The following is a 25,984-nucleotide window of genomic DNA, read 5'->3' on the forward strand; positions in this document are numbered from 1 at the left end:
ATTCATTCTCTCTCCTGAGCTGTTTTTCTGCTAGAGCTGGGCAAGCCATGACCTCTGATAGTTGATATTGACTGTTAGCCTGGAAAACATGGTGATGGTTTAGGGCCATAAAAATGTTAAGTGATGTTAATCTGCTAACCTTGGAGAGCAGAACGTGACTTAAAGCCATGGCAGTTGATCCTGGGTTATGTGAACACGAGTCACGTTGAGGTGGTGGCAGGGAGTGCCCTGGCAGTCACCGTGACTCGGCGGCTGCTCTTCCATTGGTCTGGAAGTGAGTCAAGCTTGAGTTCATCATTCCTAGCCCAAATACTTCCTGATACTTGAACCAGCTCTCGGTCAAGGTGGTGGGGAATTTTTCTAGTGACTTACGTGCCAGTTTGAACATCTCTGCAATGCTTTATTTACAGATCTGTCACAGTGGTTGTACTAAAATGCCACCAGTTCTTCCCTCACTGTCTCCAGTTCACTCAACCATTCATTGTGTCACGGCTTCTGCATCTTGCACTATTTTGCCTTCACTTATTTCACCACACCTGCTTGCAGATTAAATTTTTCTTAAGATATGAGTGCGTCTGGTGGAAACAAAGTTTGAGTACATTGAATGTTGCAGTGTGTTAGCACTGGGTTATTGTGCAGGTCATGAAACCCAGCAAAAGGAAGGTACAATGTGCCACATACTTGGTCTGCAATGCAAATATGCAGTAGATTGGTATCAAGAAATGTCATGATATCCCTAGAACTGTTCTTTAATATGATTTGGATTTCTGTATTAACCAAAAACCCAGCTATCTTAAGCAGAACAAAAAGATTAAAAAATTATGCTTATGTCTTAAATTTGGTTATATCACTTGGATTAAACTGGGTGTCTTGTGTGTATTAATGGTGCTCTTTTATGCACAGGTGTTCAATAGCAAGATCAACTATTTTGAAATGTTGGCTTAATGAAATTAAATACTGCTGAATGGATGATGCACAGGTGGTGACATAATCCTGAAGTCAGATAACTATGGTGTATCTAAACCTTTAAACTAATAACACATGAATGCTTTATCTACAGTTGTCCTTCTTGGAAATGAGTTTTAAAATAGTGTAATGTGGGAAGCCAGGTGTGTTCTGAAGCAGCCAGTGGCAGCAAAACAACTGAAAGGGCCAAAGCAATACTGTTTCTAAAAAGAAACTGTTCCCTACAGGGTGACATTAGCAGGTGTAAAGAAAAGGAACTCTGTGGTTGCTGTTGTCTGAACTGTTAATGAAGGAAAAATTGGCATTTTTGGAGCAGTAGCTATTTTTTCTGTCAAGTGTACTCAATGATATAATGACCCATGAAGATATTTTAAAAATACTGAAAGATGACAAATTAGTAAATATGGTATATTTTGGCATAGGATTTGCTCCTCATTGATGACATCATATTTGTTCTGTTAGTGATGTTCATAAGCACCTTTCACACATGACATTAAATCTGAAAGTAAAGACACGTTCTTAATCACATGTTTGCTTGTGAATGGAGTGACAGGAAGGTGGTAAAATGCCCTTAATTTTATTGATGGGACCTTTCCCTTGCCCCAGCCAAGCTGTCCAGGGGGTTGCTCCTGTTGCTGGGCCCAGCTGCTGGTTCTGCAGCCAGTGCTGGTGTGAGTGAGCAGCTGGGGGTGTCAGACCAGCCCAGGGCTCCCTGGCAGCACTGGCTGTGTCCAGCACTCTGCAGACTTGGGATTTTTGGTGCAGTGGACATGTGTGAGGGCCTGGACAGAGGGAGCAGGTCTGGCCACTGATGGTTGCCCACAGCTCTTGTGGCTGATGGCACCTCCAAAGCTGATGCTGCCTCAGGACAAGTTGCAGTAACATGTTCCTTTAACCTCCCTCATCTGTGCCTGATCCATTTACCATTAAGCAATTAAACCATACTTTGAGAAATAAGCAAAACTTAATTATTTCCTTGCCCATTGTTGAAGCCCTGATGGTAGCACATGTTTAATTCTGGAATCCTTTTGTTTGTAGGGGGAAGAGTAAAAACATGGAAACGGAGATGGTTTATTCTGACTGATAATTGCCTGTATTACTTTGAATACACAACAGTGAGTATATATCATGGTGAATTCTCTTTGTAATCAAGACATATAAGTAGCCAATAATGTGATATTTTCCTAATTTTTTAGGACAAAGAACCTCGAGGAATTATTCCATTAGAAAATCTTAGCATAAGAGAAGTTGAAGACCCTAGGAAACCAGTAAGACAGTTTCATATTTATTTTCTAAATGAAGATAAGTAAACCATAGGGAACTTAATCGTACTGTTAAATGAATTTATTTGTCAGTTTTGTTTTGTTCTTTCAAATTTATTACTTCATTTCTACCCTCCAGAACTGCTTTGAGCTCTACAACCCCAGTCATAAAGGTCAAGTAATTAAAGCATGTAAAACTGAAGCTGATGGTAGAGTGGTGGAAGGCAACCATGTAGTGTACAGAATATCTGCTCCCACCCCAGAAGAAAAGGAAGAGTGGATTAAATCTATCAAGTGAGTTTAAAGTTTTAAATGTTTTTCAGAAATGAAGTATAAGCTCTTTTCAGAGTATGATACTGAGAGAATTTGTTGTAACTTGTTTGAAGAACTCTGATGTGGCAATGTCCTCAAGGATTAACAATGAGCTCTGCAGGGTTGATGGATGAAGATACAAATCTCCTGTTACTCTCTGGTCCTAAAGAAGTATTGCTGCTAACTCAAATGAGGAAAACAGGATTTACTGTTTTATGCAAATGTAAAACCTTGTGTGAATTGTCTTTAAATCTAATTTTATTGGATTCTTACTTCACTTAATAATTAACTTCAGTAACGTGTTTCTTAAGCATGTTCACAGGCAGCTTTAAACTTCCACAGCCTGACTTTATCTTGGAAGGTGTGTTAACAGACCCACTTAAAAGAAATAAATAATAGTCAAGATGTGAAGATGTGAACTCTTAACAAATCACAGCTGAATAGCATCTTTTGCTAAAGAAATACTTGTGGTGCTTAGAAGTCAGCCATCCATCTTATTAAGAATGTGGAGTCATCCACAAGGATGAGAGGTTTTAGTTTTCAAAACCAGGTATTTGTTAACCAAACTGATGATTCCTTTTTTCTCTTCCAGAGCAAGTATCAGCAGGGATCCCTTTTATGATATGCTGGCAACAAGGAAACGAAGAATCGCAAATAAGAAATAGAACATGATCAGCAGCTTGTAAAGCTGCATCAACCAACAACTGAGCATACAGTGGAGAGATAGAAGAAATTGGACAAACTAAGTGAAGACAACTGTAAATTTTATATATATATACATATATATACATTTTATTATGGCATAAAAACTTGGCAAAACTTTTTCAGGGTAAATAGTTACTGGCATATAATTTGAAGCAAGCTTCAAATCCCAGAGAATGATTATATTGGAACTTAATGCAACTGAACACATGGAAGCCTTGTTTTCACTTACATTAGTGACAACTCCAGTTTACTTGGGCTGGGAGGGAAGGAGTCCAGGGCTAACACTAAAATGTCCTCTACCTGTTACCTGAGCACATTTCCCATAAAAGGAGTGATTATAAGACTTTGAGTTCTCACTAAAGTGCAGCACCAACAGTGGAGCAGGGCATGATCTGGCACTGCATTTTCCTGTAAGCAGAAACCTCACAATCCCAGTGTCAGTTTTCAAGTCGTGTGTGTTTCACAGTAACAGCTGAGTGCAGCTTTCATTCAGGATTCCTCTCCCACCTTCATGGAAATAGCTTTTCTTCAGAAACACAGTGACTGGCAGCTCAGCAGGTACCTCATGGTGCCAAAGGGTTTGTCAGTGTGCACTGAAATACAGGCAGGGCCCAGCAGCAGAGGTTTGAGCCATGACACAAAGTACAGATGTGGTCTGGTGTTTGCCAGTTGGCTAAAATACACTCCTGCCTGCTCATACACTCACAACAAACACTAGGGTTTAATGACTGGTTTAATCTGTTTTTTATACAGTAACGTCCTTCTTACATTTGAGATGATGTAGTTTGATTAACACTAAGTTGCTACTAAAGGAGAGAGATGACAGGGCTTGTGTGATTTTAGGCCTTGCGTGTGAAAACACCCCCAGATAATTTCACATGCATTCAATGTTTTTAAAGGGAAGAGCCAGGAAAGTGAGCTGTCTCTGTAAGATGCAGCCCTAGAGAGTTAAACAAGCAGGATTCGCTCCTTTGCTTGATAACAAACTTTGGGCATACAGAGTTCATGCAAGTCCATACAAGTTCAGCATTTTTATTGCATTCTTAGAGGCAATTTTCAGATTTGTGCTTCAGCAGTTAAAATTGAAAAAAATAGATGTTTTTACTGAAAAATAAAGTATTACACATTGATTGCCTGGTGCAGCTAGGCTTCCCCACAGGCACGTGTGTCTGTCTTTGAAACTTGTGGAAGATCTTTCTGTGGTCCTACTCATGGGTCCTTCAGGAACACATCAAGTGCTGCAGCAGATTTTACTGCAGTGCTTTTCTGTTGATAGCACACATACTGTTCTTAAGGTAAAGCCCCTAATTCCACAATGGGCGCAGGAAGTGGGAGGTTTTGACTCTACTGCTTCTGTTACTACTCAGTTTGGGAAAAACTTGTTGAACCTGAGCTGTGCCTACTGTGCCAGTGGATGCTTTGGAGACCCAAAATGTTAAAAGCAGCTTTGCTTGTTGGTTACAGGAGCATCTCTGGGTCGGTTGTAGCAAGATGTGCTGCACTGGCAAACCCACAGACTTAGCAAGCTGATCTGTTTGAAATCTCCTTTGAACTGTGAGGGAGAGTCTGTTTCACTGTTCTGTCTTACTGATTTGCCTTGTTTTGCATGGGGTGTCAGCCGTGTGAGTGTTTTGCTTTATTGCATGTTTGCAAAAGAGGCTGAGAGGAGAAGAACAAAGTAAACTTTCCTACATTTTAGGTTTTCCCCAGCGTGTGTGGAACTGCTTGGGTGAATGTTTAAATCCAAGTGCTTCCAAAGGAATACAACTCAGCCAGAAGGGATAGAATCCTTGAGTAAGTGTCAGTGTGGGGATATCTTTGCTTAATGGAACACATTTAAACTCTTTATAGAAATGAATTAAGTTTTGTGTCCTGTGTTTGCAAAGCAGCACAATGATGGAGCTGCTGCCAGCACTTGTTTTGAGTCTTCTGTTCTGCAGTGACATTTTGTTTTCAAGCACTGCCTACATCAGTCATAGCTGTGGACAAGTAGATTTGTAATGCAAATAGTGACAAGCCATATCAGTGGTACTAGAGAGCATAAAGGTGAAAGGCAGCAAATACAGTATTTCTGGAGAAATGTGAGATTACAAAAGCATTAATAAGCCGTGAAGCACTTTTGTATCAAATCTTCTGAAATACCACCTTTGAGGAAATCTATTTATTTAACCAGGTGAGGATGTCTGCCTATAAGCATGAAGGAAATGCCTTGAGAGTTCATTTGCTGTATTTAGTTTGAAGTTCTTATATTGAGCAGAAATAATTATTTAGAGTGACATGTAACTGAGGCTATTATAGCAGGAAATACATTATTTCTTAGCATTGAAATGCAACATCTTAAACAGCTACTTGTGGTGCTCAATGTATCTATTTAATTTACCAAAGCTAATGGAATAGCGTTTGTGTGTGTGTGTTTGTATTTGATTTCAGATGCTCTTTGTAACAGTATTAACAGGGGAGTGAAACTGGCCCAAAATTTCCACTGGCCATGAGGCCAGTAAAACAAAGTGGCTTGTGAAAATTTTGGCCATATCAGGTACTATCCACGAGGGTGAAGAAAAATCTCTCAACCTTTCCCTTTTTTATTGGGCTTCAAGTCCAGGGGTGGCTACTGAAAGTGGCTGCTCAGTGGCCTAAAGCAGGATCTGTTACAGTTTGGCCATGCTGAGGAAAAGTCTTCTGGGGACAACAGATTCTCCCTTCCTGCTGCACTGAAACTTGAGTGATTCTTGAGCTCTTTGCTTTTGACTCTGCCCTTTACAGCTGCAGGGGCAGTGAGAGCCACAGTGCCAGTGCAGCTGGAAGGGAGCTGTACACAAAACTTAAGCTCAGCTGGACTGACTTAAATTTTACAATATTCTGACAAAATAAGCTCTGTGTCACTTAACATTTTGAACCGTTTTAAGCTGGTACAAAACTGAACCTTTATAAACTGAGCAGCATTTATAATGCTTCATATATAAAAAACTGCATATTTTTAAGATTTATTACATATCTATGTAGATATGCTTGCTGGAAAAGCTGGGTCTGTTGTAGACCAGATGCTACAAATTAAGACTTGTGGCTTACCAGTTTCATTTCTATATTTTCTTGGAAAATGTTTCTAGCTAGAGTTTAAATATAAAATGTAAATACTGTACAGGTATGTATTGATATGAGTATTACTTGGTGTACACAAGTGATTTGCATGACAAAATATTCTGTATCAATCATTGTTAAAACGGTGATGTTCTTATGTAAAGCCACAGCAATATTAATGTTCTCATTTAGCATTATAAGACCTGTTGCTTAAATCTGTCAGTTTTCTCAGAAATAAAGGGTGTAACTGTACTATCATGTATCTCCTCATTTACCAGGAATAGATGAGAGGCAGTTGCTGACTCTTAAGAGGTTAAAGTTTAATTTTATGACTGCTCTGCTCTTGCAAATAAAAGGCCTCTTTTCCCTACCCCTTAGGCACAGTAATTTGAATTACCAGGTTTAATTTTTCAGAGAAAAAATCCTTCAACTGCAAAATGTTTCAGTGCAGTGTGTTACCACATGAGTGTGACTCCAGTAAGAGCTGGTTTCCCTTGAGAGCCACCCTAAATTGAGGTATTTTATTTTGTCAGTTCCCTGCCAGGAGTTTCAGTCAGATGTGAGGGGCAGAAGCGGATCTCTGCTCCTGGAGTAGATTAATTAGTTTCCTCAATTAGCATTTAGAAACAGGTGCTGCTGCTCCACAGCTCTGGGGCAGTGTCACCCCATGTGCCCTCCCTGCTCCAGGGCCAGAGGCACAGCAGCAACACAAACTCCTTGAGACACTTGTGCTGGAGTTACTCGTCAGACAAAGGACACACCACCAGATCTTGGAGCCAGAGGACAGAAGAGGAAAAAAAAGCCAGATACAGGACAGGAATGTTGGTTACTTTGCCATGTTACTTTATGTAACGTCACATCACTGTTGCCATAGGAACATTATGCAGGTACATTATGGTTTGGCTTTGTGGTGTTCTCCGTGTACTAAAATAGTACTTTTAAGTATTAGTGAAACATTAACCTTGCTCTTTTTTGCTGTTTTTTTTTAATTGGTTTTTTTTTATTTTGTCACACACAATAAGAAGCTCCTGCTGAGCTCCCAGCCTGGTGCCTGGCTGGGGCAGCTTTGAGTTCAAAGGAGAAGCCTTCTGCATCGTTGTCTGGGCAGCTGCAGTCCTGGGCTACTGATCTTCTCTGGCTCACATCAACGGCATCTTCTCCCCTACACTGAGAGGAAAATGTGACTTCTGGAGTGTCAAACATGCTCTGACAGCTGTCAGCTCCCATGACACAGTGCACGTTAAATAACTCAAGTAAAACTCAAGTAAAAATCCATTTTAACTTTGCTGTATTTATATACTATATAAATTTTACATGCTATATATTTACAGTGGGGCAAGTGCTTTTTATCTTTAAAAAAACAAAGATCAAACTTTAGACATCTCTGAACAACACAGCTTGTATAAACCAGACAGATTATTCAGATGAACTGTATTTAATACAGGTTCCCCACTCATCTCCTGATGCAGGACCAGTGAATAATAAGTGCATCACAGTTTGATAGCATTTAATAATAAAAATAAAAATCACAGTATGAATTTGTCTGTAACTAGACACTTTAGAGAGACAAAACAGACAACTGAGACTTAAGACAAATGACAGTATATTAAGAAAATGTAATAAAAACATATGGAACAATATACAAATAGTCTTGAGAGATACATTCAGAACTGCATATTTGTTGTTTCACAATGCTGAAAACCAGAAGATTTTCTTCAGATCTTGAATATAACTCAAATGTGAAGTAAATTAGTTTCTAGTGTCAGACCACAGAAAAAAATGAAGCTCTTGCAAAACTTGTGAAGTTTTAAATAAGTCTTTAAATTAAATATACAGACTGTCAGTTGCAACTTTTATAATTCCTGGTCGCTCTTGCACCAGATGTCTTAACTTGGAGTAACATTACATGAATAACATAAAGTCAACCTGAGTCTGTAATTAAGCAGCATTTGAGATGGTCTATTCCAGGGCATTATCTCAGCACAGTGAGATATTTATGTGGTAATTTACAATGTTCAGCAGTTGTAAAAAGTTTTCACCCTTTTGGATTAGAAGTATATTTTAAAAAAGAAAGTCTCAAGTTAAAAACTAAAAAAAAGTTCTTATATGGTAAAATTCTGTACAGAAATGTTAAGCACCACTTATGACTGGATTTTGTCTTGATGGTAATTGATAATAAATTTTAAGTTTTGATGGTCAATATTGGTAATGTCAGGTTTGAAGGTAAGAAGTCGTTGAAGGTAAGAAGTCATTGGTTTTGATGATGAAAAGTTGTTGGTTTTGAAGGTGAAGGGTTGCTGGGGTTGGTGGTCAGAAGTCATTGGGGTTGGTGGTGGGTTCAGTCTGAGTATTGAAGGCTTTCATCAGTCAGCTCCACATCTGAAAGGCAAAAGGAAGCAAGGTCAGGCTCTGCTGGGACATTAAAACAGAAAACTGTCTCAGGCTTGATTTCTAAAAGGCTCAAATCTTCCCCAGCTCCATCTGCTCCCTCAGTACAGGATCCAACCTCCTCACACACCAACTGCATCCCAGTTCTCAGCTAAGGCTGCTGAACAGGACAGAGCCATCTGCTTTAACAGCAAGTGCTGGACCTTGGCTGAATCAAATTTAATTTAAGGTCTGCCCAAACAGCATTGTTGTTTTAGTAACAATCTTGTGGTCAGGCTGACCAGATCTTAGCCACAAAGGCAGAGCCCTCAGAAATTTGCTGGAGAGGACATGTAGGAATGTAGGAAAGAACTGCTTCAAAGCTGCTCCTTCTCCCATCCTGTGTGAATTTTTCTTAAACCACAACTCAGCACTAGCTGTTTTCATCCTTATTAATTCCTTCAAAATAACAGGAGTTGTGGTGAAAAGGCACAACCTCACAATTCCTCTTCAGTGGTTCCACGCCTGTCCCTACCTTGTTTGAGAGGTTCAATACTCTAAAAACACAGCCCAAGTGGCCTCTTTGGAAAGCAGCTTTCATTGTTCAGAGACTTCTGAGACCCATTAAAAAAAAAAACCCAAAAAAACATTGACCTTCCAGAAGATGGAATTAACATCCATGCACTTGAGGAAATACTAAAATTCTCAAGACTTGAAAAAATTGCTTTTGCCAGCCCTCGTCTCCCCTCGAGTTGTGAGGGGCGAGTTGTGCAATGGATGAACGGCTCCCTCCCTGCACAGCCCAGCACCCCCAGTGCCCTGTGAGCACGGCAGGACACTGAACTCCTCACTAAACCTGACTGGTTTGGGAAAACCCGAGTTTGCCATCTGCTGGCCAGAAAATCACTAAGGCCAAACCCCTACTGATCACAAGCATTTTGTTCTGTTTAGTTCCTGATTTATCAGCTCGATAACCTTTTAGTGCAATAAGGGTTATTTTGGACATGAGTATTATAAAAGAAATCTCTTTTTACAACATTAGGATTTGAAAGACCTCAACTCAGTTCTTAAATTTTCCTTGTTAAAGAATAATGGGTGAACAATCAGCTTTCCCTCCTGACCATTAACCCAGTTCTTAAACCATGGGTAGGTATAAAACGTAGAAAATTTGACAATAAAATTTGCTTTTGGATAGTGAGCTGTCTTCTTCAGGGATTACTTCACTTATCTTCGAGTAAAATAGATAGCTGGGGGATTGTTTTGGTTTTTTATTAAAATAGATGGGTAACTGGAACTGGTTTATGTCAGATAATAGCCATTTAATAATATTTTATTTCTATAATAAACACTTCTGTTCAGCAAAAATTTCATGGGAGATGTTGTCAAGTTTGATTTTAGATGTTGAATTTGTTGCAGTATGCAATCATCTTCATTGCATAATTTTAGAGCTAATTAATTTAATTAATTTATCTACTGTGAGCCCAAGTTGAGATTATGACAAGCAACAGCTGAGAGCTCAGTGTAAATTTAGTCAGGCACACAAATTCATATTCAGGTTTTTTGTAAGAAGCACCAATCAGATTTTCTAAATATTAAAAACTGGGGAAGAGCTGTTTCCTCAGCCCACTTCTATGTATTGTTTAAGCCTATGCTAACAGAAAAACCCCACAACTGAATAAAACAATAGCAGGAATTTAACACTCTCCAGGTGTTTAATTGTGAAGTGTCCTCTGGAGGTTTGACAGCTGTGCTTAGGAGAAGGCAGAGCTACACCTGGACCAACAATATTTCAGTATCATCACCAACTTCTGTTACTCTGAGCAACCAGCACTGTTTCTATGCTCTGAACAGCTGAATGTGGTATTTTACTTAAATTACAGAATGGTTTGGGTTGGAAGGCATCTTAAAGATCATCTATTTCCAACCCCCTGCCACGATAGTGTTTGGAAGCCATGATAAAACCCAGGGATTTTATCACACAAGCATTTAAAGATGGTTATGAATAACCAGGAGTCCTGCCAGCATCCCAGGGCCCCTTACCTCTGACATACTCATTGGATGCCATGGAGCTGTATTTCTTGCTGTCACCTGCACCAGAAGGCTTCTCTTCCTTGTAGGGTTGTTTACTGCCCTGGTTTCTGTATTGCTCACATAAATGGTCATCTGGAGGATGGGATTCTTCCTTCTTCTCCCATGTTTTCTTCTGGAAACGAGGATCTAAATATTCCAATAAGTCTTTCAGTTTCCTGTCGTGCTTCTTCTTTTTCTTCTTTTTCTTATGTTTGCGATTGTCATTGTCAAAGTGGAGCACAGAGCAATCCAAATCATAAAGTCTGAAGGAAACATGCAAGTTAAAAATAGAAAAACAGATGTGGCACTTGATGTATATATGAAATGTTATTTATTTACCACAGGTGACGACTTGCAGAGTGTCTGCTACTTTGTGGTAATTTCTGCACATCTAACTTAATTTAGATGCAGCAACCTTAAGCCCTCAGAATGAAGGACAAGAGGTCCTGGTTTGTACACAAATCATTAACAGGCATATGGGGAATTAAAAAAAAAAAATTAAAATTGTAACCTAACCAAGAACGGTGTGCAGATGTTATTCTGACTACATTGTCCAGCTCTAGTGTTCTAACACAATTCAGCAACATCTTTCCTATCTTCACTTGGCCAACCTAATGACATGATCCCGTCACATTATGACAGAAAAGTTACTTAGAAACAAGGAAAAAAAGGCAGACATGAGAAATACCCAGAAAATAATTAGGAAAAAATTGCTGATTATGCTGGAATCCTTGCTTACTTGTAATCCTTCTCTCGATGTTTATCTTTGGACTTCTTTTTCTTCTTGACCTTCTTATACTTTTTGATTCTTTGGTCATCCACCTTTCGGCATTTCTTTTCTATGTCACTTCCACTTTCTTCTTGGTGGGAGTATTTTCTTTTGCTATTTCTTAGTTTTTCTTTTTCATTTTCCCGGGAAGAGTCCTCAAAATTTGAGTGAGCTGACACTGGTGGAAGTGTGTGCCTTTCACGAGAGTATTTTTCCGAGTGCTGCTGAGGTACTGAACAGTGGTGGAAGTTTGCTCTGTGGCTGCTGAAGTGATGCACATCCTCCTCTCGGGAGAGTGTGCTGTGAGCCCATCTGCTTTTGCAATGATAATCCTTGTGTGACCTGCTGTAAGCTTGGCTCAATTTGTCATAGTCTTTATCACAATGAGAGGACTTCCTCTCCCTACCATCCCTTGTTCCATGGGAGGAATAATAATCATTGTAGTATCTGCATTTTTCCCATCTCCGTGGTTCATCTTGATAGTATCTTTCTCTAATCCAAGGTCTGTCTCCTTTGGAATAATAATACCTATTCCTGTCTGGATCTGTCCTTTCTCTGCTTCGGGATCTGTAACGAGAATATTTTCCTGAGCTCCTGCCATTACTGGGACTGTTTCTTTCATTGTGGGAGGATCTGTACTTGCTCTCACTGCAATACTCCTGCTTATGACGGCTTTGCTTGTTTGTTTCCATGCTGTGAGAGCTCCTCCTCCTGTGGGAATGATCATCTGGTTTGTTTCTGGTTTGCCTCTCCTTCTCCTCAGTGTCCGAGTTCTCTCTCTTCCTCCGGTAGTGCTCTTTGTCAGTTCTTTTAGAGTCGTGGATTTTTTTCTTATTTTTTTTCATATGTTTATCATCTTCTTCACATATTTTATTACTCAGTCCCTCATCTGCTCTAGAAAATTGACTTTCCAATACTTTATCCAGTTTTGTAATAGAGGAGTCATTAACGGGTGGTACCTCTACATAGTTATTAGAAATGTCCTTCGTATCTTGGCATTTATCTGTAATATCTAGAGATGCAAGTTTTTTAGAACTACATTCAATGTCAGGCTTTATAGAGGAAGTTTGCCCTAATTTCTCTTTGCTCTCAGGAGACCCTTTCATGTACAAAGGATTTTCTTTTGAAATGAGTTCAGGTTCCTTTGATCTTCTTAGTTTGTCTTTATCTCTGATGTCTTCAGACTCGCACTGCCCAAGGAATTCACCTTCAGTATCCAAGGATTTTTTCCTAACCTTGTGCTGACCATTAATATTGAGATGTGCATTATCAGCTTTTGTTATAATACTTTCAGCAACTTCTTCTTTGGTAAAAACAGCTTCAGAATCTGATTGAGTAAAAAGTTTCTCAACCTCACAGCTGAAGTTGGAAGAAACCTTCCTGGAATCTTCATAGGCAAACAGTGCTTCCATCACTACAGTTTCCATAAGACCATCATTGTCAGAAGATTTCTGAGATCCAGAGACACTGCATAAAAACAAAAACATATTTTTAACTTGAAAAAGTCCATCTAAAAGATATTAGGAGTAAAATCTCCTAAAGTAAAAAAAAAAAAAGAAATAAAATAAAAAAGAAATAAAAAAGGTGGCTAATGCAAAACTCTGAAAGACATTGTCCTTAGAAAACTATTCTTACACCTCCCTCTGCTTCCATGGAGAGTTTTTCTTTTCTCAATTCTTCAAGTCTTGCCTTGAAAAATCCACCATTTTTAGGCATTTTTCAAATAACACACAAGCAAAATTGAGAGAAAATCCCCGTTTTCATTAGAAACCCCAACACATCCATCTCCTTCCACTTGCAGCTCTGAATCACATCAGTAGCCAGAAGAGTGATATTTGCTCTCCCCCCAGTTAGAAAAAAGGTAAACACACAGATCTCCCACTCTCTCCCAAACGGGAGAGCAGATTGTGGGAATTTACATTCACTCATCCTAGGATGCAAAAAAGGGAAAGAGGAATAGAAAAGTATTCCAGACAATGGAAGAAAAATGTAAAAACATCCTGTGAAAGTTTTACAGGAGTGAAACTGTCTGCCTGTATTTAGTATCAGAATAATGTGTGCCCAGTGCTGATGTTTGCAATACCACATGTACAGTGTGGAATTCTCTGTACTGATGTAAATCTCTTAAGTAGTGTTAGTAGAGGGGTAAAATAATAATAAACTTGTATGAAATCTTGTTTTAATCAGTGTGTACTCATTTTACCTTTTTTCCTCTGACAAGCTGTTCAACTGGCTGTATGTAAGAGATTCTAAGATACCTTGAGGATCTGGTGACAAAGCTTTAGGCATCTACAATTAAAACACAGAAGTTAACAATCAGAAAGAAAAAGCTATTTTTAGTAGAAAACTACTGTTGTTGACAAACTTCCAACATTAGATGTTAAACAAGATCACACTGAGCTACCTGCACTACTCCCACTTTACACATCATCCCCCACTTCGCCCAAAACTTTATTTTATGAAACTTATGAAGTCTTCTCTCCCTGAACTTCTCTTATGTTGACATATGTCATGTGTCAGCTCAGCTCTGCAAATTCAGTGGGATAACAGCACAAAGGGTTAGAATGTAGTGCTCATGAATATTGAATATATCACAGGTGAGGAAGTCCAGAGGAACAAACATAACTCACCATTTCAAGCACTCCATTTGCTTTAGAGAAGAAAATCTCAGAAGGTTTAACGGGTTGGACTTGGCAAGTGGAATCATCAAGTTTCAGTCCATTTTCTTTATATTCATTATCTAAACTAATAGCACCATTTAAGGAATCAATTTTTGGCAGCTCATGTTGGGATCTTTCTTCAGCATTCTGACAGGACGAATGGGAATTATGCAATGTACGGACCACCTTCCCAATCAGAATTCCATTGGAAGATATGACGTTGCAATTCCTTTTAAACAAGCCCTTGGACTCCTCGGATTTTCCTGAAGGTTCTGCACCGTATGGGACTGTGTTATCAGAACAGAGCTTAGGGTTTCCATTCACTGCTGGCTCAACAAAGATTTCATCAGGAACCTCCTGCTTGGAGACATTAGTAGCAACTGACACTGCGGCTAGGTTTGAGGTAGGCTCTGCTGCGGAAGAGTTTGTAATTGTGGCTGAAGGAAGGGGCTTCAGATCCTCCTCCTCCACAGCACTGCTCGGACACTCCGCCTGCGACACCGTCTGGCGTGAGGGCAGCTTGTTGTGAATACTGATCGTGATCTTCTGGGGCTTTGAAGGGTCTGTCATTGAAGGCCTGGAAATTGCCCAGTTTTGAACACAAGCTGTTGGTGGAGCTGAAGATGGCCTTTTTACAGCAACACCAACAGTACTGGGATCCTCTTTCAAGGGTCCATTTCCATTTAAGCGACTGGAATTCTGGATTTAATGAGATTGTAAGATGGATATGTTCAAACACAGCATTGCAAGGTTTACAACACTGAATTCTCACGCTAAATAGTTCTACAGATTGCCTCAACACTTAAGAAGAAACCTCACCTCCCTTCCAATATAACTGCAAGTCCAACAAGTGTGTGTAAATCCTGCTTTTGGTATCAAATGAGCATCAGTTTTGACACCCACCCAAACAACTTAACATTGACTAAAGCTATCCCAAAAATATTTATTTTCCTTTTAAAACATTCTCTGACAACACTGGAATGATTCTGCTGGTACCCAGGAACAAGACAATTTTTTTTCTATCACTGTCTCAACTAAAGTGACAGTGATAGGGACGGGGCTTTTACTTTGTAAATTTAAATTATTTAGGCATTAATAGACGACTTAAATTGTCTCGAGCACAGCTCTCAGTGCTTTAGAAAGCTGAGCTGGAAGGGTAAAGTAACAAAGTGGCAAGGCTGCACAATTTAGGATTAGCTACTGTTTGAATAACTCTGGCTCCAGCATGAGGGCCGTGAAAAAACCTGCAGTGTGGAAGGGAAGAAAAAACTCAAAAAAAAAACCCCCAACCCCACATGAAAACCCACCATAATTTGGTGCTATAATCTGCCCTGCTCCAGTTACCTTGATCATGTGAGGAGGAAGGCGTGGCCCCATAAATGCAGCCTGCTTGCTGTTGGCTCCGCGCTGGCCGAGGAAGGTGCGGGGGTAGGACGGCGCGGGCAGGTAAAAGGCTCGCTCGCCCAGCGTCAGATCGTAGCGCCTTGGGAGACAAGGGCACCTTAGCTCAGAGCTTTGCTTTCAGCCTGTCCCTGGATTAAACCCCACCCTATAATCTCACAGGAACAGTGTATATGACATGAAAGACACATGAGGAAGATTTAGCCAAGACTACAAACTGAAGATTAGATAATAGTCCTCCTACAATGACTTCCCAGAGCATTGCTTCAGCCTCACACCATCTATGGCCATGATTTCTCCTTTTTTCTAAGGTGGCCAGCTACAGAGAGCAGATATAATGCAGTGTACCCAAGAGCAGAAGTTTAATGTCAAGCAACGAGAGATAATAAATGACATGGGGAATTTCCACTTTGACAGAAGTATACAAACAATAATATTTTCCTAGAGTGAAAAGAAAAAGACTTGAACACAAGAAAAGTATCAACAACTTCATAGTAAAAATATCCTGAGCACAACTGGTGTTTGTTATTACCTGATATAAAAAAGTACATAAGCTTGCTGATTGAGAACTGTTTTGATATCAGAAAGCTCTACTGAGGCATCATTCATTCGGTACCAAAGTCCATTACCAGCCTGCAAACAAAGACAGAACAACTTCAGATGAATTGCATGCGTTCCAAAGGACATCACAGATAGAGCACTACAGAACAAAGCACACCAAAGCAAACAAAGCACATGATGCAATGTTTTCCCCTAAAGCCAGTGGTTACCAGTAACATTTTGATTTCTTTGCCAGCATATATTTTACCCTGCTAGAAGTTGAGCTGACACCTACCTTTATGAAGCAGAGATAGTGTCCAGCATTACAATTGAAGCCACTATGTACAAGAACTGCATATAAAGCATAGATGAGGGGTTCTCCAATGGATTGGGACATATATGCTCGAAGATCCAAATATTCAGGGTATTTTACATCCTAAACACAGACAAAGACTCAAACATTATCCTGAAATACTTCAGAGAACAGCCTGAAAAAAACATTTCTACAAACACAGACTAGGGACTTACACATTTTTCGATTCACTTAAAAATGCCTATTCTCAGAAACAACATTTAATAACTTAACTGCAGGGAGCTATTTTCTACAGAATTAGCTCTTTAAGGGTAAGGTATGTTCTTATGGTCACACAGGAACTTTATCACAATTAAAAAAGAAAGAAGCAGCCACTGCTGCTAAGTTGTTGTATCGATTTCTCTTACAGGTACTGCCTGAAAATGTGAACAACTTTAAAATGAGTATTCATCTTTGGGAAACGTCCCATTCTGAGAAGATAAAGTAGCATTCCAGCTACAAACATACCTTGTTGATCTTTCCACCTGTAAAATTTGCAAATCTTTTCAGTGATATTGTGAGAACATTGGAAGAGCGATGTATCGTGTATCTCTTTGATGCTGGGACCATCTTTTTACACCTTTAAAACAAGCACAGACATATTTTTAACAGTATATTCTTTTCTCACCCAGAAGTCAAACAAGTTTTCATCTCTCACACATGCTTATGCTATTTGAATGATATTTGTTTGTGTAATATGTTAGATCTTTTCTTAAATCCATAAACTGCATTTCAGCTTTGTTAAGAGAGAGAAGATAGGACATTAGAGACAGCTCTACAGAACAAGGAATAAAGGATTTAGGACATTATCTCTTGATAGCCAAATAAATGTCTGAACATGCATCTTTCTTATGCCAAAAAGGTAAGGCTGTAAAAAATGTAAACAAAAATCACTGGAAGGAAACAGTCAGCCATTCTGCAAAGAGGCAGACACTGGACAATATTGAGTTTTCTTGAACTGAGGTTGCGTGGAAAGACACTGAAACCCTCTGCAGTCTTTCAAAACAAAATTGGTAATTTTGTATGTTGCACTGCACACTCAAAGGAGGTACAGAATAAGTCCTGAAATGCAACAATCAGCATAAAGACTGAAATATGTCACTTTACATTGTGAAGAAAAATACTGCTGAGAGCTAACAAACAGAAAGAATTTAATAGCCTCTTTTCCAACTGATGTCAAAATACAAGGCACAGAATTCCAAACTGATAGTGAAAGCCAGTGTAAAAAAAAGACCCACCCAGAATACAAAAAAAAAAAAAACAAAAAAGGTGGTTTATAAAATTCTGTAACTTGTATTTAGAAACAAAATTTTCAGGCAGTAGTCTTTATTAGAAAAAATAATGGTAGAAAACAAAAAGGAAACTGAAAAGTAATATAATAGCTTGCCTGCAATGGAAATGACATTGTATGTATACCAAACCTTTCTTTTCAAACTCACAAAAAGACTAAAGCTTCTGGGTTTATGTGTGACTAAGCTGGTGTTGCCTCCCACCCCAAATCCTTGTCCATGGCCCTGTGCTCCAGCTCACCACTTCTTATCAGACACGCCTTTTAACTTCCAGCCATGAGTATTTTAGTGTGCAACTTCACCCTTAGGAAGGCTGACAAGCCCCAGTACAGACAACATTAGGAATAAAAGTCTAATGTGAGCAACACAATTCTTATAACATATTTCCAAATATTCAAACAGAAACATTAAAGTTACTCACTTAGAAACAAGTGCATTATTTTCCAAGGTTTGAATGATTTCAGTATATTAGTTGTGTAAACAAAACTAAATGAAACAGCAAGCCATGTCTGTCTTAATGGTAAACAAAGTCAAGAGATAACTTATCCTCCAAGTCATGCACTGCATTAAACGTGTATCTTTTATTAAAGTGTAATTAATAATAATCTTACTTGCTACACTTATAGCTATTTTCACCGTCCAGTTGTTCTGGTTTCACAAATTGTTCTAGAGCTCTGGTGACAGATGTAACTGCCTGGATGAGTAAGAAAGTAGAGCACTAAGTCACAAGAAATGCAAAATTTCAAGCACTTACAAGCACTATACAAGAGAACCTTGCTAGTTCATACTTAAGTGACCTATTGTGAACAGCAAACACTGTGAAGGAGGAGACAGAAACAGAATTCATTGAGCCTTTACCTCATTTGAAAATGATCCTACTTCAAATAAATAAATTTTGCAGTGCCAGACAATATCTGTGGTATGCTTTGGCACCAATAATGAGAACAATCAAACCCATCAGTCTGACAATAGATGTATATTGAAGTAGAATAATTGAGAAGTATGATTGTATCACTGTTTGTATAGACATAATTATTATTTTTCCAGCTTAAATCCAATCCAAACACAGAGAGCATTTCCACGGCTTCCACAGAATAACAAAGTCCAATCCACCCACATCCACCACCAAGTTCTTTTGTTTCAACAAGATATGTTTTTAAGGAAAATGACTTTATTTTATGAAGCTCTATAGGCCTTTCTACATCTCAACCCATGCTCACAAAACATCTTACCTTTATATCCAAAGTAACGTCGAGAAATGGCTCGTACGTATCCGACACTGCTTTGCAGTTCAAGCACTTTACTGGAAACAAAATACAAATGCTTAACATCATGTGAATGAGACTAACTGCATGAATTTAAATTATTAGTACACATTACTTTAGTCAAACTACAAATTCCTTTGCTACAGACAGACAAAAAGACACAGATCAGTTTGGAAGACAGTAGATTTTTTTAAAAAGTACCTCGAGATCTTAGATATCCTCCAAATATTTGATAAATAAGCGTGGTGGCTTGAGAAGATCTGTCTAACCTGGAAATAAATTAGAGTCAGACCTCAGAAGACTGAAAGCACAGTTAACTCCACAAACAATTTTTGGTTTTATGAAAACCAAGGACATAGATTTTAATTCATGATAGTAATTAAAGTAGTAAGAGGGGCTAAGAAACATTTAAATTTAATTAGTTTATGCTTACTTGGTGCTTCCATTCAAGCAAGCTTTCTGTAAAGCATCAACAGTGAAGCATAAGAATTCATGTGCATCCTCTTGACTGCCAAAATGGAAATGTTTTCCTATTCCTAATAAATAAGAAGGTTATTATACATTTATTTCTTATAGAATGAAAGAAAACACAGATTTCTAAAATATCTCTTCTTTAAAGTATCAGAATTATTTATATGCATCAAATAACTCTTTGAAAAACTAAAACCAAACCAAACCAAAAAAAATAAAGCTATACTACTTACTTTTAAGGCCATTGATAACAGACGTAGGTTTGATGGCATTATTAGAGCAACACAGGACCTGGTTGATGTGACTTTCCATTGTGCACATCATACAGAATCCTTCTACATGACCTAGACAGTGAAAGAAGACAGCATCCTATTCCAGTCAAATTTGTATCTTTTCAGCAATGTATATTTGACTGATTCCAGTCAAATGTACATTGCTAAAAACAAACCCACCCCAAAATAATAATAATCGAAGTTGTGGGTGCAATGTCCACTCTCTGTGTTACATTCCCTTCTCCTAAGGTGTCAATATCCCAACAGTTTTGTGGCATTTTAATATGCGGAACTGTACAGAATAAAACTCTTAAAATCACAGACCAGGCTGCTCAAAGCCCCATCCAACCTGGCCTGGAACACTCCCAGTGGAAGGTGTCCCTGCCCATGGCAGGGGATTGGAACTAAATCATTTTGAAGGTTCCTTCCAGCCCAAACCATTCTACGATTCTGAACGGAAATAATTTTCATATGGGAACAAAATGCAATCAAACTTCTAGGAATACACATTAAGATACCATACTAGAAAGCATAGAGGTGCCTTAGGAAAAAAACACATTTATGGATATAAAAAGAAGCTCCCCTAGGCTTAAATAAATTCAAGTAGAAAAACAAAATTCAAAGAACACAAATTCCAGCATTTAAAAAATACAAACTTAATTATTTAGATTAAAATCAGCCTAAATTTTAATCCAGCCCCATCCCAAATTTCTATTTGAGTTCATAAGATATTAGTTTGTAGCGCTCTCTAGAATGTTTGGGTTTTTTAATGGGTCAACATTGAACACACAGTTTATCACAGTATTAGTGCACTGCAGTATCTCAGCTGTGAACACTAAGAATCTTCAACGCCAGCATCCTAAATTTTATCACCTTTCCACCAGCAGGAAGCCCAAATGCCAAATGTTCATCAAATGCCTTACTTTACAATGTACTTTATTATTCACATGAAGCAAGAAATGATCTTTTCTTTAAGTTTTACCGTGGCACATTAAATTAACAAATTCACTTTATATGTCTCCTATAATTCTGAGCTTCCTGTTAGCAGAATCATAGAACCATTTAGGCTGAAAAAGACCTTTAAGATCATGTGCAAAACCTGCTTCTACAGGCAAAACAGGACAACTAAGAATTTTCTTCACAGAGCCGCTGTTTTTCTTTCACCTCTGGAGCTGTCCAACAGATTTATAGTGTTAGAAAGTACTCACATGACTTGGTGTGCTCAAGAGAAAGCATGTAATTGGCAAGAGGAGGCGTGTAGGTCAAACACTGGAGAGTAGAATTAAGGAAACATGTGTTGCCGAGGTTCTGCAGCCCAACTCCAACACTTTGTGTTTGTTGCCAATCCATACAGATTTTCTCAGGTGGAAAAAGAATTCTTTGTGGCGGAGCAATCCCATCATTAACAACTGCAAGAAAACTTTCTTTTAGAAAGAGTTGTATTGGTTTTGTTTTAAAGCAGGTATTTAAAAGGTAGGATTCTGCAGGAGCAGCCTGAAGAACCAGCTCTACTCCAAAACACAGCAACACACGATGCACAGCTTTAACACTGCCACGTGAATTTGCTGGTCAACACACTGTTTGGGACAACAATTTATTAATCTGTTTTAATTCTTCTAATGCAAGACAAACTACCACTCTATTTTAGTACCTGGTTTCTTTATATCTATATCCTTTAATCTCTTTATTAATTAAATTACTGGTTTTTTCCTTATTGTAACTTCAACCACAAACTTACACTTGTGGTTACACAGTAAGAAGAACTCAGACGGACAAGCAAGTACAGAAAGTAACCCTACAAATATCAAATCTCTTCCTGGGCAGTGTTATTATTCAAAGACTTGTGAATAATGGAAGCCATGAATGGTAAAATGTACTTTTCTCTCCAGAACAGAAGAGACCTAGGTACATCTGTGCACTATGAAAAGCTCCCCTTATTTGATTATACATAAATAAAAAATACTTTACAATTGATTTGTAAATAGATAAAACCAAGTTCTGCAACACCTATCCCTGCAGCTGCCTCAGGGGATGCACAGAATTGAAGTCTATGGCTGAACTCTTGATTCATTGTGGGCCCATTTTATAGCAATGCAACAACTAAAATCTGCTTCTACTTTGGTTTTGTTTTTAAGAAAAAGGAGAGAGGACAAAAGACACTTACCTAGATCTCTTTGGGCAAAAGGCTTTGATTTTTGAGATGATCTACAATAAATATGCCCCCCAGGACCTTTGTCCACAGAGACTTTGTTTGGATCTTCTGTAGGAGGTACCCGGCCCAAACTTGCAGTGCGTGATGTCATTTTTTTAGTACGGGGTTTCATAGATTTGTCAGACCGTCTTGAGGAAGATTTTTTAGACTTTGAAGATTTTGGCTTGTTAACTATGGTCATTGTTCATATCTGTAACAAGGCAAAAGTTCAGTTTGGCATAAGAATGTCCAAAATATTCCAGAAAGGAAAGACTAAGAGAGATCCTGTCACTTAGCCTCAAAGAACTTGAAGAATTGAACAGCTAAAAGTGATTACAAACAAAGGAACAAACCCAAAACTAAAAAAAAAAAAAAAAAAAAAAAAAAAAAAAAAAAAAAAAAAAATTCCACCCAACACACAACTAAACGCACAAAGTAGCATTTTCCATCAAAACTGTATCAATGTTGCTTTTAACTTCTGCTGAGCTAATGACTGATGGGATTTCTTACACTTTCATGGGGTTTTAAACCATTATAGCTACCAAGACCTCCTTCCTAAAAGAAGCTGTGAGCAGTGGAACAATCACATGCCGGCCTGTTGAGATCCAGCAGGAATTGTCTGGCCAACATGCTCTCACTCCTGGGAACCACACACCCCGGATGACACAGAGGATGGGATATAGCTCAGAAATCTTGGGAAAGGAGAGCAAGAAAACACTTGCAAATTTATTTCCACCTGGGTTTCTTCTGCCCTTCCAAGAAGTATTTATTTGGATACAATTTTGGCAGCACTCCTTGCGGTATTTTGCAGCCATCACATTTACAATGCTTACTTATCAACCAAGAAGTTGAATTAAAAAGTATATTTTTCAGTTCTAGTTACGTGAAGCTATTTTACCAGGGAAAAACAAAAGAGGTATGTAAACTATAAAAAGAAAATGATGAATGCAAAAGAAAGCAAAAGAAATCCTCAGCCCTCAAGAATAAAGGCAACAACTGATATTAAGGCCTTTATAAAATGCTGATTATGTTTCAAGATGGTACCTCTTTAAATATGTGTCATTGTGTGTGCATAGTAAGCTGCTTAATAATTACGTGATCAACTATCAACTCCTATATATGAATTTTTACTACTATCGTACTATATCATGTAGGGCCTTTTTAAGTTTAGGGAAACTATAAACTTAACTGAGGGTTTAAAGTATAACCTGCTTTGTAATCCTGAAATAACTGAGAGAACAAAGCATGAAGCAGTTCAGATTCATAGCACAACTTGATTGCTAATGATAAAATTTTGGGTAGATGAAACAAAGCAAGTAAATCAGAGAACTTCTAGGCCCACAAAAGACAAATGATGTGTGGAGCCTTTAATTAGATTTTCCCCCTCTAAATTTTCAATTCCGAATCTACTCTGTGCACACTTTCCATTTTAAAGATGATAATACACAAAAAAAAAGAAAATTTATACTAATTTTACTGAAAAAATAGGACATCCTTTTCCATTTGAAAGACTAAGGTGACAGTTCTTGGGCTCAGTGATTTTCAGGTAAGATCCAGACTTCAAATTGCAGATACCAGTGACATCTCCTTTTCCTGATGGAAAGGGAAGGGGTTCCAACATCATATTTAAAACTCGTTTGCAAGACAAAAACCAGAATCAAGACTGCAGTGAAAAGCAATCAGAAGAATATTATCACAAACAGGCTTTGGCCTTATTCTGACCAATGAGGGATGCCTCATGTACTTTTAAACTTATTTTTGACAACCGAGTAGCACACTACCAGATATCAAACAGTAAGACACCTGCAAATATCAATGGATGTCAAGAATAACTCAGATCCACCACTTTTAAAAAATGTCAATATAACTAATTTGGATATAACAACTCTGTGATGAAGTAGCACAAAAATTACAAAAGATACTCTTCCTCTCCCGCTATTCAATGCGTTTACAGGTTCTGTTCCTGTACCACTGCTGAACATAAATGCACATTGCCGTGTGTATTGAGCGTTTTTTCCCCGTGCTATTCCCATAACAGACTTCTCCCAGTATGATACTGAAACAGAACAAACAGTTGCTTTCCTCCCATTTGGAGTGCTGCATCAGGGTTGTTTAGACTCTTTTTTCGCAGTCTCATCACAACACGCATCAGTTACGACTTGGATCTAAATATTTATGTTTGGTCTCCGCTTTGCATACAATAAATCACAGCTCAGGAGGGTTTTAGACAAGATCCCGTTCACAGAACCGCGTTCAGCCAGGGAGCATGATTGCGCCTTTATCTCAGTACAAACCAAACGTTTCCAGCAGCGAGTGTAAAAAAACAAGAGCGGCACACGGCAACGCCGAGGCACAAACAAGAAGCAGGAGGCAACTACTCCAGCAGAAGCCCAGGCAGAGCCACCTCGCTACATCACCGCACACGCCGCCGGGAGCAAAACAACCCGGGGCAGTGCGGAACACAAACACACACCCCCCGCGCTGCTGTTACTTTAGTTACAAAATGAAAGGCAGCAGAGGCAAAAGTAATTAATGAGTTTACCCTTGCTCAGCAGGCGGCGGGGAGCGCCCGGCGCGGGACAGCTCCGCGCTGCGTGTCCCGGGGCCGCTGGTTGTGGCGGGACCGAGCCCGGCGCCGTGAGCGCCTCGCTCCGGGCGGCCCCGAGCCCCGGGACCCCGCTCACAACCGACCCACCCGCCCCGGTACCGCCAGCGCCAAGCCCGCGGCACCGACCCGGCTTCCCCCGCTCTGCCTTTCGGAAGAGTCCCGGGTTCCCGAAAAACGTTCTGACACCGACAGTAAAAGGCCGCTGGCAGGGGCAGGGACGGGCACCCGCAAGCAACATGTCCCGCGCTCAGCGCGGCAAGAGCCCAAACACACACAAAACAAAACCCACTCCGACACGCAGGCGAGGGGTGCCGGGAACCGGCCCTGAGCGAGGCCCCCGCCTCGCCCTTCTTCGTCACACCGCACACCCGCCAGACCCCCCAGCCCCGCGGCTCCCCGCCGTGCCGTGCCCGCCTCCCGGCCCCGCGCTGACCTGTCCGGGCCCGCGTCCCATCCCGGCCCGGGGGCAGGACCGCGGCGGCGGCGCCCAACGGCGGCTCCGTGCCCATGGCAACGCGGAGGGGGGGGAGAGGGGGGCGGCGAACCTAGCGCGGAGCCCCCGGGCACGGGGCGGAGGGGCCGCGGGAGCCGCCACCGCCGCGCCGAGCGGGAAACAACGCGGGGCCAGGCGGGGCACAGCGCCGCTCCCGCCGCGGGACGCGGGGCCGGGGCGTCCCGGCCGCCCTCCCGCCAGCGCCGGGACGCGGGGGAGCCACGCCGGGTCCCCCACGCCGACAGCAGCAGGAGTAGGAGGAAGGAGAAGTGGGCGCCGGCGGGACCCCGGCGCGTAACAGAGAGGGCGGGCGCGGAGGCACCGCCGCGCCGGGAGGGGGCCGGTCCCGCCGGCCCAGGGGTGGCGGCGGCGGCGGGGCTGGGTCCCTCCGCCGCGTGCTGGGGACGGCGCCCCGCCCCGCCCGGGGGTCCCACCCCCTCCGGCTGCCCGCCAGCCAGGAGGGCAGCGGCCGAGCGCCCGGCCCGCGCCCGGCGCGGTGGGCTGGGCTGAGCCGGCTGCTCCCGCCGGTCGCTTTCCCTTCCCTTTCCCGGGCCGGCCCCTCCCCCCGGCCCATTGATTTCCAGGCGGGATGCGCACGCGGTGCCGCCGGGCTGTGCCGGGGCCGCCGCCGGGCCCGGCGCTGCCCCCAGCCCCATTACCTGGCTCGGCCCCGCTGACTCGGCGCTGCCGGGTCCCCCTCGCCGCAGCCCCCGCCTCAGCCCGGCCCGCTCCGCCTACTGTTACAGTCCGTCGGGGAACAATGACGTCCCTCCGCCGGCCTCTTGCATCCGGGGCCCGGCGCCGGCCGGGCAGGCGGGCGGGCGGGGGGGAGAGGAGGCGGCGGCGGCGGCGGGGGGAGCAGCGAGCGCCTCCGGGTCACACGGGGACCGGCACCGCCCCTGTGCCGCGGCCG

At 40.9% G+C, this 25,984-nt stretch overlaps 2 protein-coding genes across 5 annotated transcripts in view; one reads left to right on the plus strand and one right to left on the minus strand.

Moving 5' to 3' along the window:
* The window catches only part of CYTH3 (cytohesin 3), a 48,897-nt gene extending 42,322 nt beyond the window's left edge, over positions 1–6,575 (plus strand). For 2 of the 3 annotated variants that reach the window (XM_039560443.1, XM_019281630.3), the window contains exons 10-13: positions 2,003–2,081; positions 2,163–2,234; positions 2,368–2,522; positions 3,133–6,575. In XM_039560443.1, the coding sequence (XP_039416377.1) occupies positions 2,003–2,081; positions 2,163–2,234; positions 2,368–2,522; positions 3,133–3,205 (379 nt within the window). In that variant the 3' untranslated portion in view covers positions 3,206–6,575. The remainder of the gene's footprint in view (positions 1–2,002; positions 2,082–2,162; positions 2,235–2,367; positions 2,523–3,132) is intronic. The other variant, XM_010392450.4, reaches the window with a different exon arrangement.
* Positions 6,576–7,594: 1,019 nt separating this feature from the next.
* On the minus strand, positions 7,595–25,925 carry USP42 (ubiquitin specific peptidase 42). Of its 2 annotated transcripts, none has more exons than XM_039560439.1 (17): positions 25,731–25,925; positions 21,944–22,181; positions 20,988–21,188; positions 19,741–19,851; positions 19,470–19,572; positions 19,238–19,305; positions 19,004–19,074; positions 18,383–18,465; positions 16,951–17,062; positions 16,426–16,566; positions 16,123–16,223; positions 15,534–15,672; positions 14,160–14,888; positions 13,733–13,818; positions 11,500–12,996; positions 10,731–11,023; positions 7,595–8,702 (listed from the first exon to the last, which is right to left on the minus strand). In XM_039560439.1, exons 2-17 carry the CDS (start codon positions 22,170–22,172, stop codon positions 8,662–8,664), a joined length of 4,005 nt encoding a protein of 1,334 aa, XP_039416373.1. In that variant the 5' UTR covers positions 22,173–22,181; positions 25,731–25,925; the 3' UTR covers positions 7,595–8,661. The 2 variants fall into 2 exon arrangements, with proteins under 2 accessions (XP_039416373.1, XP_039416375.1); XM_039560441.1 differs by lacking the exon at positions 25,731–25,925 and adding an exon at positions 25,012–25,113.
* Positions 25,926–25,984: the final 59 nt, after the last annotated feature.

Source organism: Corvus cornix, chromosome 14 (assembly GCF_000738735.6).
Source record: "Corvus cornix cornix isolate S_Up_H32 chromosome 14, ASM73873v5, whole genome shotgun sequence".
Taxonomy (NCBI): Eukaryota; Metazoa; Chordata; class Aves; order Passeriformes; family Corvidae; genus Corvus; species Corvus cornix.

Excerpts from the sequence above, each read along its gene's own strand:
- USP42 (XM_039560439.1), bottom strand. The coding sequence starts at position 22,172 with ATGACCATAGTTAACAAGCCAAAATCTTCAAAGTCTAAAAAATCTTCC. Across the intron at positions 19,306-19,469 it reads TGCTTGAATGGAAGCACCAA|GTTAGACAGATCTTCTCAAG; the intron begins GTAAGCATAAAC and ends ATTTATTTCCAG. Across the intron at positions 14,889-15,533 it reads TTCCTCCTCACATGATCAAG|AATTCCAGTCGCTTAAATGG; the intron begins GTAACTGGAGCA and ends CATTAAATCCAG.